At 41.6% G+C, this 12959-nt stretch overlaps 1 protein-coding gene across 1 annotated transcript; it reads right to left on the reverse strand.

The window, feature by feature from the left end:
* Positions 1-107: 107 nt before the first annotated feature.
* Positions 108-6236, reverse strand: slc6a1a (solute carrier family 6 member 1a). Its single transcript, XM_040152382.1, has 14 exons — positions 6005-6236; positions 5622-5753; positions 5307-5407; positions 4995-5104; positions 4707-4839; positions 3865-3999; positions 3663-3766; positions 2896-3020; positions 2606-2718; positions 1799-1930; positions 1445-1547; positions 1022-1122; positions 691-858; positions 108-557 (listed from the first exon to the last, which is right to left on the reverse strand). Exons 1-14 carry the CDS (start codon positions 6234-6236, stop codon positions 108-110), a joined length of 2139 nt encoding a protein of 712 aa, XP_040008316.1.
* Positions 6237-12959: the final 6723 nt, after the last annotated feature.

Here is a 12959-nt window from a genome sequence, read left to right on the forward strand (position 1 = left end):
GTTTTGATCACATATTGCCCCTGGAGGTAGGTGAATCAATTAAAATCTTGGAAGTCCTTTGTAATGTTCTCTTTTGTCTACATGCTCCATGAGGGTTTCTTTGTTGTCTACACATTGGCCTCGGCATTGGTCAGGTTAGAGGTCGGGCTTGTTGGGTTTGGGGGGTTAACAGGCTCCGTTGGGCTAGCTGGGTTGGGTGGTGGGCTGGTTGGACTAACAGTTGTGGTGTTGGTGGGGTTAGCTGGACTGGCCGTAGTGGTGGTGGTGGTGGTGGTGGGACTAGATGCCGGGTTCAATGGGCTAGCGGCAGTGGCTGGATTATCTGGCGGAGGAGCCGGGTTAACGGGGCTCACGGGGCTGGTTGAGTTGATGGGAGCTGGATTGATGGGGCTGGCGGGGTTGGCGGGAACCGGGTTGGCAGGGCTGGCGGGATTGGCGGGATTGGCTGCATTGGCGGGGCTGGATAGGTTAGCGGTGTTTGTTTCTGCCTGCTGCTCAGGTCCATTCTCCTGACATCGCCTGACAACTGCAGGAGGCCGAAGCATTAACCGGAGTCGCTGGGAGAGAAACACAACACAAATGAATTACATCAGAGAAGAGTACCTCAGAATAGATTTTAAATCTGGCAACACAAGCTACCAAAACCTGTCATGCACAGTTAACAAAGCTAACAGACAATTAACGTCTTACCTCTTTGTAAGTGCCCTTGAGTCCGAGATACATATAGATCATGTACCCGGGTATGAGAACCATGGATGACAGCGCCATGAGCCAGCCCACTCCCTGACCCCAGCCTGGGAACACATAGTCTCCCATTGTAAGAGGAACCATTTGTACGGCGCTGAACAAGAACACCCCCTGTGGGAGACATGAGACACTTTATGCATCCTGACACTACTGACTACAGGCAGCATTGTCTCAGCCTGACACAACTGCAGGCAGACAATATTGACTTTATTTATTGTTTCATTTTTCATGTCATGACTTTAGATGTACTCTTGTATTAGTTCAGGGTACTCACAGCGACAATGAGAGGAGTGAACACAACCCAGCACATCTTCCACCATATACAGGGCTTGTAGCCAATCATCTCCTGGATGTTATCGTAGAACTTGTTCACACCTGCGAGACAAATGAATCTGTGATCAAAATATTCATATCCAATTTATTTCAATTTGCTGCTGGTCTGCCATGCATGATGATGAGGATGCTGATGTGGAACACATGAATGCTCATAATCTTGAGGCTGAACAGCATTTTGAAGCCGAAGCGCAAATATTTCTGGATAGGTGTGACGCTTTCTAATCTTCATATATACCCCAACTGTTCACATTGATGATATTTCACCAATTTAGTTTGTTAGCTTATAAGGAAAAATATCAATTTTTGATGATAATTTTGTTCCTATTGTTGCTGTATTCAATGAAACAGTGGTGATACACACCGTAGCACCAGGATATGGAGATGCATTCAAAGAAGACCAGGAACAGCAGACACATTCCACTGGCAGAGTAGTAGTCAAACAGTTTGAACACATAGATTCCACCCTGGTTAACGAAAAATTCACAAGTGTTATAAAAAAAGACTGTGCAGATACAGCACATCATACCCTCGTAATGTAATTTTTGCCAAAAAGAGAACAAGTCAAGATTTAAATTGGCTCTTGCCCACTACTAGATGCATTGCATTTTGCTAGTATCTTTCCATCACATCTCTCATCTTCCAATTCTCTTACATGTTCATTTATTGATGTGCCATTTATAGTCAGTAGTAAAGTGAGAGAGTTGCCCTGCTGTACCTGTGTGATGTTTGAAAGTCCGATCAGATAGGATACCAGACAGACAACTGCGATGAAGATCTCTCGTCTGCCCCTAAGAGCTCTGGGAAACTCATCCACCAGAGCAGTGATGAAGCCTTCAACAGTGCAGAACTGAAGGACAGAATCAGAGAAACAGCATTAAGCATAAATGTGGATATGTGCACCATTTGCACCTTGCTGCTTTTATATTTTTTTTACATAAGTATGTTTTTAGTACATACAGTATATTTATCTATTGTTTTATTCTAGCCTGTAGAGGTCTGTGAATATTTTTGCTAAATCTATTCTTTACCAGAGAAGCCTCATTTTAGCGGTTAGGCTGACTGATGGTAACAAATGACAGAATTGCAGAATTGCCTCAAACCATGGGACAAAAACAGTAATGTAATCTTCTGAATGACCAAGCACCTACTTCTTGGAGGCCATTTTGGTAATAGCTCTGATATGCAAAAGCGCTATAAACCTATAAATAGGGTTATAATAGCGCTGGTGGTCATAACCAAGTGTATGGCCACATGTATTTTTTTTTCTAGTCGCTGTGGCCTTATTCGGACCGAAATATCATACACGAAGTAAAGAAACATAGACAGTGAAACCTGCGGGCACATGGAGGTGATAAAGTTGCATTAAAAAGACTTGACAGCTGATGTCAAAGCTCAGCTATATCTGTCCACAAGAAGCAAATTGCATGCTTATCATGCAGAGAGCAGGGGTGAGCTGCATGATATGTACCTGCATTTCAATATTTAGGTCAGCCCAAGAGCCGATCCTCTCCAAGCCCCTTACCTGGCTGTCTATCCCCAGCATGAGCAGCATGGAGAAGAACAGAATGGCCCAGAGAGGAGACACAGGCAACTGGGTTACAGCCTCCGGGTAGGCCAGAAAAGCTAAGCCAGGACCTGGATAGTAAATAGGAAAATCATATTTCATCAGGGTTATTCTCATGGCACTCGGATTCTCACGTAGTGGTGATGACAAAAGCTGTTTAGCAGTAAGTGTCAATGACAGTGCGCCTTTTTTTTTTGTGCAGAGAGAGAACAATTACAGGAGAAAGCATAAACACAGTCTGTAGTTACCTGAAGCTGCTACGTCGGCAATGTCTCTCTTTGTCACATGTGCCATGAAGCCAACAATAGAGAAGATTACAAAGCCAGCAAACATGCTGGTACATGAGTTGATGCAGCACACAATGACAGAGTCTCTGGGGAGAGGAAATATAAAATATGCCTGTTGTCAAAGATTTAAGTTGACTGGTTTTTTTGTTTTTGTTTGTTTGTTTGTTTTTTCCTGTATTGAGCTTCCCTGAAAACAGTCCACACAGGAGAGACTGAGATCCGAAAGAGTAGATGTGAGAATGCAACACTGCTATTTATTCCTTTTGATCATACATATGTTTAGCAAAAGCGCAATTTTCATTGTTTATGACAGACCTAAGCAGATGTAGAGAGATAGAGCCATTTGAGATAAGCACAAAAAAACGAACGCAACTATTTTTATGTAACTGATTGTTTATGTGACCCAGAACCATGGGGCTGCTGCAGAAAACACTCAGGTTTTGCAATCATAGTTGTTTTTTTCCCCCCAGCACGCACATTGCGAGCCTTCTCCTTAGATTGTTATTATATCCACGCCAGCAACTCACATTAATAAGCCCCTTTAAGGGCTCTGACAGAGTACCATTGAATAAGGTCTTTAATACGGGTGTATAATATAGTAAAATAGCAGCAATTTACTTACTGCCATCTTACACTACTACGATTTGCACTGATATGTTAAATTGAGCAGCAAACTCTATGTCTGTCTCATAGATTATCTCCTGTTGATGAATCATCCCCAATCTTACCTGTAAACATTATTATTGAATGGGTTATAACTGCCCAGCGCTATAAGGGACCCCAATCCCAGTCCGTAGGAAAAAAAGATCTGGGTAGCTGCATCTAGCCATACCTGGCAAAAGAAAACAAGCATTTAGCTGCATGGGACCAAGCTCTGCTCACTCAGGCATGCAGTACAGAGGCATGATTCATATAATAATCTATCATTACCTCAGATTCTTTGAGTTTTTCAAAGTCAGGGGTGATATAGAACAGAATTCCCTCTCTAGCTCCAGGTAGCGTCACCCCACGGATGAAGAGAATAAACAGCATGAAGTAGGGATATGTAGCTGAGAAGTAAACGACCTATAAAATGTAAGACAGTTATCAGCAGGGTAACACTATTGCATCTTAAGGATTTATATGATGTGTACAAAATTTGTAAATTTGGAATTCACCCACTAGTCAGATATTCCCATGAGGGTTATAAAGAGTCTTTATATATTTTTTTTCCTTTGGTCTCTTCCAGAAGAAGAAACAGATAAAGAGACCAAATATTCAGAAAAGAAATCACTGCAGCTTCACTTTGAATCAGCTCCCTCTGTTTCTGTGCATTTATGACACTGTGCAAGCAATTTGTGGGCAAAATGTGCGGGGGGATGGGGTATTTTGTGACCAAGGCAAATTTTATTTGCCATGGTCACGTGATGCGCTAGACTTTCGAAATGTGGCACCACAAGGGAGGGAAACCGCTCCAAGTGAAGGGAGAGGACCAAACCAGATTGTAGTGTATGGCGGTTTGTTGCTCCTCCTATCACGAATCCACACTCAGTATAGACGCTGTGTCAGGAGAATTGGAATTAGAGGAGCCACCATGAGGCAGAGTAGGATTACTGAACATGTTTGATGTCTCGTCTCTTATTTTAAAATCAATCAGTACAATGCTGACTGCAATCTAAATGATTGATGAGGCGATATTAGACAAATTAATATTGCATAGCTGTCACATACTGCTCCTTATTGGGGACCAGTATAGCATAAGAGGTCTTGGAAAGCCAAATCTGGTGTCTTACCTTCCCTGTCCAGCTAACCCCTTTCCAGATACAGAAGTACACAAGGACCCAGGCGATGGCCAGTGTTATTGCCAGTGGCACTCGAATCTGGCCTGGTTTTTCCAAGCCATCGGTCATTTCATGCACGTTGTGCCTACAAGTCAGAGCGAGCAACAATAAGTCTATTATACACATGGGGGAAATAAGCATGCAGCAGAGGAGGCTGTCTTTTATATATCTCTGGGATGCATGCAGGATACTGTAAAGCTCTGCTGTTGTTAAAGCAAGAGAAAGCGGTTAATATCTTACTCCCAAAACTCCACCACTGCACTGGTGAGATTGGTGGTATCTGCAATGGAGTAGTTTGTATAACATTTCTCTGTGTTCCATGGATTGTTACATGAGCTCCATGGAAGTTCCTGAAAAACAAAAATTGCAACGTTTTTTTTTTTTTTAATTTTTCTTTCTTCTTTTTTTTTTTTTACTCCTTGACTTGTCACATTTAGGGTATAGAAATTTCTTACAGGAATCACGGCTACGATTTGTAATGATATAGCCACGTCGAACCTGTGCTAGTCTCAGTTTTTTATGAGTCACTTGAATACACTGTATAATACTTACAGTGGTGAAGGAGTTGTACAGGTAGTATATGGCCCAAGAAATGATTACAATGTAGTAAATGTTAAGCCAGAAGGACAGGACAGCTGCTGCAAGGCCCACACCTATCATACAGAAATGAATTAGGCACTGTAAAAAAACTGGAAATTGGAAAATGTGTGTTATGTGGCTTCCATAAATCCTGAAAGTCATATTTATTTTTATGAAATCATCAAATACCATGAAGATATATATATATATATATATATACACATTTTTTTTTCTAAATAAGCCTGGGATTAAGAAACAAGTGTCCAGAAATATTTAAGTGCGGTATACCTTTAAACATAGGAGCCAGTTTCCACACACCAAGCCCTCCAATTGAGGTGTATTGACCAAGGGAGCATTCCAGTAGAAACAAGGGGACCCCAGCAAATATGAGGGTCAAAAAATAGGGAATCAAGAAGGCTCCTGGATGGACAAAAGTAGATCAAGTTATGCAATAAAAAAAAAAAAAAAAGATCAATCTAAGGCTGAAACTGCACTGACGCATTACTTAAAACACCACGGCACAAGGTCAGTTAATAACGGTCGCAAATGTAGGTGAAATTCATTCTTTTTTTTGTCATCGACACGGTCAGTTAGGCAAGCTCGACTACGTGCATCGTGGAGGGGAATGGGCCGTGCAGTTTTCTTAAATTAGCCGTGAAAATAATGTTTACCTCCGCCGTTCTTTCCACAGAGATAGGGAAATCTCCATACGTTTCCCAGTCCAATTGCATAACCCACACACGACAGGAGGAAATCAAATTTTCCCGCCCATGTTTCTCTCTGAGGCAACTCCTTTTTCTGCTTTTCTGGTTTCACGTCCAGCGACTTGGGCTTGTCACTATTAGTGGCCACCTCGTTCAGTTCTGTGACTTGGCCGTCCGTTTTGGTGCCGTTCGTCGCCATGTCTCTGGATTTGGCAGAGGTCCGGGCAGTCGGACGGGAGGCTTCAGCACCAGTCCACGTAGACAGCAGCTTCGCGGTTTTTAGACCTAACCTTTGGACCGAATGACTGGAGATGAAGCCTGCGCTCACACGGCTCGTCAGTCGCCCTTAACCTGGAATCGTGAATAGAGCAATTGGTCGGTTTCTCAGGAGGCGCTGAAAATGTAGTTACTTGGGAAGCAAATATGGACACATTTGGCTCTACGTCCGTATTCTCCCGGCCAGGGGCAATAATACAATAGGAATTCTATTCAAACAAATAATTCGATTCCATTCACACTTTGAAGAGTGCTTTTAAAAATGCAGACTAAAACATCTCGTGAACATTTGGCTCCCCGACAAAATTTTCATTCACATCAGCCTCAACAAACACCAAAAACCATCGATGGCAGAGTCATGCTGGACTTGTTCCCATAACTAAAACAGGTTGCGCGTAAATTAACAGTACTCTAAACCAGAATAGCACACGCATGATAGCCTAAACAAAGCCTGTAGTTAAATATACAAAAAAAGGAGAAAAAAAAAAAAGAAATGGTAAATTAACATCATTAACATTAATGAAAAAAGAAAACTTTAAGATAAATTACAGGATCCAAAACGTGCTCTTCAAGCGCAAGACGCACCGTGGTAATAGCAAATAGCCTATGAGAATTAAGCATAATGAAGTGGAGTCCACCAGTTACCACCTGCAGATTATCCCGACAGACATCCACACACAGAGCTGAAACCATCAGGGATATAGAGGGGTCTCAAACAAACTGGAACACAAAACGCGTCGTGGAGACAAAGGGATGTCCAATGCGTAAAAGCTTTACGCATCAGACTGCACAAATAGCCACCCCATTCTATCCGACCAACTGAGAACCAAACGCGGTCCTAAACGCCCGGGAATGACTCTCCACATTGGCACCGTCCAGTAGACTAGCAAATAGCAATCAATTCTGCATTTAATTGGCTATAGCGTGTAAGTGCGGAGCTCATCACGCACTCCCCAGCAACACATTCACAGTCTCATTCACAATTTAATCACACTCACTGCCGCTGCAAAGACAAAAAAAAAAGAAAAAGAAAAGAAAAGGAAAAAAACAAAAACAGAATCACACATTAACCAGACTCGTTTGTATGAGGGTTCAAACACGCACACACGCACGGACAGACGCAAGAATTCAGCACCCGGTTTACTCACAATGAATCTGTGATCCGTTCCGCCGAGGATACGCTGCCTGCCACAAATCTCGAAACGAGGTATCCGTAGATTCCTCCTGCGGACGAAGTTGTAAACTCCCAGTATGTCTTGGAACATAAACAGGTTTTACTTCCATTAAAAGACTTAGAGGGATCATGCAGCGTTAGAGGTGTCCAAGCGGGAGCTGTCCAGCGGGGAGCAGTGCTGAAGACCAGGAGGAGGAAGAGGAGGAGGAGGAGGAGGAGGAGGCTGAATCAACACGGGCAGCAGCCGCTTCGCCTTGTGCGACTGTCTAACATCAACAACCAGAGACTCAACTCCCATCTACACAGCCTCAATGTCATCTCAAAGTCGTCCCCCCTCCTCCCTCTCCTCCTCATCCTCATCTATAGGCTGCACTGAAATCGCACTTGCAGCGTGTTTGTTTTTTAACATTTCAAATTGTTTTACCAACCCACCCCCCACTCACCGCCCCCACCCACTCCCCCCATTCTAATAAATACCAATGGTTTTTTTTGTTTGTTTTTTTGTTTTTTTTTGCCATGATCTCCCATAGCTAAGCAAGCAAGTTTTGTAAAACAACTCCCATTTCAATGTGATAAATATTGAACGAGTTCTTTTTAAAAAAAAAAAACTAAAAAAAAAAACTCTTTTCAGGTTGTTTCCCCCAAACACTTTTAGGATTTACCTGCTTGGAATTGTGATTGTCTCTGCTGCTTTCCCCCCACCCCTCAAAAAAAAAAAAAAAAACATCCCCTCCTCCCCACTAGTCATAAAATGCATTGTCGCGGTACAAAATGGAAACATATGTCGGGTGATATGAGCAGCATTATCCGAACGCGTACATTTGGAAGGTGAGGCCAGTCGGCGGCTGCCTGCAAATCTGGCAAATTGTGATAAAGGGAGCCCGTCAATAAAGGGAGGGAACATTGGCTGGTTGTCTAACTCGTCCAAAGCCCGACGTCTTCCACAAATGAGGAGATGAGATGAGAAGAATAAACTCGTGGACTCTAAGTGTGTTCACAAGTTAGAAAAAAAAAAAAAAAACGGTGAGAGAAAGATAAGAAAAAACTGTTTAAAGACTGGGGGGGGGCAAAAACACGCAGGACTGGGAAAAGTGTCCATATGGGCAGCAGATCAGTGAAGCGGATGCATGCGTGGATTTTTATTTTCTTCTTTTTCTAAAGAAACCAGCCGGAAAGTGACAGACAAGAACAAAACATTTCCTTAAGGAGCAGTTCGTCTATTTTAAGTGCCACGGTAAGTGATCCACAGCCGGTGTAGATAGGCGCACTTGTTTGATGTACTTGAATATTTTAGCGCAACGTTGTTCCTCAGCTCAGCTGCTTTTTTTCTTGCGTGAACGGTGATGTCACGTTTTGGCGTGTTCTTGTCTGTCCTTTCACTAACTTCACTTCATCAGTGAGGGTGTTGCAGTTTGTCTCCATGCTTGTAGTTTCGGGTTCAACCTGCCACGTGTGTTGGCTGCTGTCATGTAGTTTACTGCGTGTGTGTGTGTGTGGGGGGGGTTCATGCTGACTCTGGTGTGAACTGCTGGAAATGCTCGGGCAGGGAGATCAGCAGCATTTAGACTCCGGTGTGAATGTTCCCATCACAGGCTCAGAGGGCACCAGATGGCAAACCAATGAGGGGTGAACTAACCTACTAAATGATACCACATGAAATGCAGCATTTAAAATCCCATCTGGGTTGCCGTCCCCGCGGACACGGAGTGTGAAACATGACACATATTTATACACCTGCTGATGGAGCACACAGGCACGTCCAATAGGCTGGTGATATGTACGCTCAGACAGCTGACCTCCTAACCCCGCAGCTCTGGTTTGATTCAGCTCACTGCCCTTCTCACCAGAAGCCCCAAGTCTCTCGACTTCAGCCGGAAGCTTGTATTTGGCTCCCTTTCGAGTGCTGTACGAACTCCACCAGGCTGGGAATACTTGTTCTTTCTTCCAATGGCTTTGACAATATGTGGCTTTGACTGAGGCTTGGGTCACCCCTCCTTACTGGCCCATTGGCTGTGAAATCATCTTAATGTCGGGGAGGTGTTTGCGGAAGGATGCAGCCAAGGTGCAATTCACTAAAGACTGACAGATTCTCTAAGGTTTCTTATTATTTTATAGACTCATATGGAAACGGCTGTGACTAATGCATTTAAAAGCAAATATTTCTTCAAACAATGCATTATTTCCAAAATCTGCTGAGAAATTTAATTTAACAATAACAGTGACATAAAGATGGAGTCGCTTGCCTCATCCTTTGCTTCTTTTGATAAAAATGAAAATACTCATATTAAAAAGACCAAAATATAAAATCAAAGGCAAAATAATAAATAAATTACTACAGTTTTGAATTATCACTTGATCTTATATTTTAAAAACCTAATTAAAAAGCATTTTAGAATATTACAAAATTTAATGTCAATTTAAAAAGAATATCCCCTCTTTGCGTGACTCAAGCAGTGTTGCAATATCCTCCTGAGGACCATTTTGTTTATACTTTTTAATGATCTACCTTGAAACTATTGTTTTAACTGCTTGGTAACGGCTGTGCAATTCTCTGAGCGTTTTCTCAGTCTTCAGATGCATTTCCGTGGACTCATATTTCTCAACACCAGTCTGCAATTTGAGGACACAAAATGAACTGATTAGCATGATGATTAGTCATTAGTATGCTAATCGTAAGCAATTCACATATTTTATTCATATCGTCACAGCCTTGTTTTTCTCCTTCTGCTGAAATTTTTTTTACATATCCCATTTCATTTTTATTGTAAACATGCAAGTCAGGCTGGTGATTGCTCTCAATCTACAGTGAGAATGGGGATTTAACCTATAGTGCATCTTAACACAATGTCAGCATTTGTACATACAATAACTAATAAATAAACATCATAAAATTCACTTGGTACACTTGGAACATTAATGCTAACCGTAAATAATATAATGTGCTACATAAAAATAGCTGCAAAATATAATTTAAATACAAAAAAGGCAGCCCTAAATATTTATAAAACCCTTGTTTTGACAGCTGTCTTCAGCAGGGTATTTAAAATATAAAGATGTCTTATTAGGTAACCTCACAAAGAATTATACTGTCAGAGGCTTCTGTTCTGTTCCTGTCCGCTCTTTGTTTTCCCTCAACCTATAACCGTGATGGCTGCTGTACATTTTTCTTGACTTCTAAGCACTGAGAGAGTGTGGAGCACAATACCGCTGCAGTGTACCACTTGTGTCTTGCTGACAGAGGGATTGGCATGTGTGTATTTCACTGGGGAAGCAATACGTAACCTGATAATCACTCACTCACTTTTTCCATATAAAGCGTAAATATAATTTAGCCCGCCCTCCCAGTAATGACTGATGAAATTTATCTCACACCTGGACGTGCCGCACAGAGACACCTCAGACATTCACCGTGTGTGTACGCCACACCACCTTTTATGTTAAGTCACTACACTGGGATCTCCAGAGTGTACAGCCTCTAAAGATACTGGAATCACTTAAAGGCGAGATGCTTTTATTTGTCTGTGCTTCTATAGCGTTTGTTTAGCATGACCTAAATCGCGGTGAAGTGAGTGCCTCAGCAGCTCTGTCTCGCCTCTCTCCTTCTCCCTCCCTATGTCTCTCTCTCTCTGTCTCTTTGTTTTCATCCTTTTTTCTTTCATTCTTTCTCTCTCTCTCTCTCTCTCTCTTACACACACACACACACACACACACACACACACACACACACACACACACACACACACATATGCACACACACAATTTACAAACAGGAAAAACAAGCTTAGAGGAAAATCTTTTTTAAAATAACAAAAAGCTTTTGCCAGATTTTTTTTTTTTTACATGCATAGTGAAGTATTTTGGGATGTGGGAATCGGTGAGGTGGGCTGGCCAATGATATTTCAGGAATGGTGAGTGAATCATCTACCAAATTTGTGGAGCATGCTCTGTTTCTCTCCTTCGTGGGGTTTTTCTTTTTTTTGTTTTGTTCTGATTTTACCCTCCTGAAGGGCTGAACTAAATGTAAAGAAGTCAAATTCCACATCTGCTAAAGGCTAGCTTTTTCCTCTGGTGGTATTTGGATGTAGCATTTGCCACTCGTTCAAAAGAAACGCCATTTCTACAGATTCATGGAATTAGACAGCCATGATTTAAGAGACATTCAGCCTAGTTGCAGGTTTAACATGTCTGGCATCAGCATGTCAACGTGCACCGAGCAGGACGGGGACAGGTACTTGTGTTGATCTGTTGACAGCCCCGTGTGACAGCCAGCACACGGTGTGGATTTAGTAAACATATGACCTCCACGATAACCAGTATGGGGGCACTAAATCGCTTCAAATTTTGTACATGTGTTGCTAGGCAACAGCATAATCGGCCTCCGTCTCTCCCTCCTCATATGGCTCTCTACTGGGATTCCTGTGCTGCTATCACTGAAAATGGTTAATTAACTTCTACAAAAAGTCCATTAATGGTGCAGATTAGGCTTCTGAGGGTTAAAAAGCACATCTAGGCTGCGCAGAAATATTGGCCGACATACAAATGCATGTCAAAGATTAAAAGGGCCTTTGAAATGAATTATCCTAGAACTACGCATCAGCTTGAATTCTAGCAATAACATCGTAAATGACAGCCATAAACGATATTATCAATATAAAAAAGATTGTGTGGCAGCTTGGAGACAGCGGTTCAGCAGCTGTCAAACTAATTTACAGATATAACCTGTTATGAGTGATTCTCAGAATGAGCCATCAATTAAAAACAATTACAAGGGATGTTCCAATAAATACTACAGAAATGTGTGTTGCAACAGAGCATTGTCTAACACTAATAGTCTAGATTTATAATGTTTGCATGTGTGCAAACACAATAGATAGAAAAGTAGCATACACACCTTTTTACACTGAATACAGACAAAAAGTTCAAATATTACTGATACTGGGCAACTATTGAAATTTCATTTTACATTTCCTGATCACAACAATGTAAAAATGGTTAATCCTTCAAATAAAAAGAATTGGAAAATTGTATATGAATATATAAAATATATGTAATCTGTACAGAGGCATTGGAGTAGATAGGATACCTCACATAATGTATAAAAAACATAGTTATATGGAAAACTGCACAAAGATTTTCATGAATTGCAGGTAAGTTCACCTACATGATACACACATAATGCATGTTTGTGATGTATTTAATATAACTGTTTGATCACTTTAAGATAGTAAGAAAATCAATATGTAGAAATTGCACTAGAGACTCTTTAAGAGATATATGTTGTGTACAGTGAGCTGAACCTTATCATGTCTGTCATTTAAATAAAAAAAAAGACAGGAAGGAGATCAGTCTAATGAGAACAGCTGGCTGACTGACTCTTTCTCTACCCAAATCACTTGGCTAAGACAAGTAACAATACACATCCTGGCGTCAGTATGATACTGTATGTTTAGTTGTGATTCCAAATAAGCGAAT

This window comes from Xiphias gladius, chromosome 18 (assembly GCF_016859285.1).
Source record: "Xiphias gladius isolate SHS-SW01 ecotype Sanya breed wild chromosome 18, ASM1685928v1, whole genome shotgun sequence".
Lineage (NCBI taxonomy): Eukaryota > Metazoa > Chordata > Actinopteri > Istiophoriformes > Xiphiidae > Xiphias > Xiphias gladius.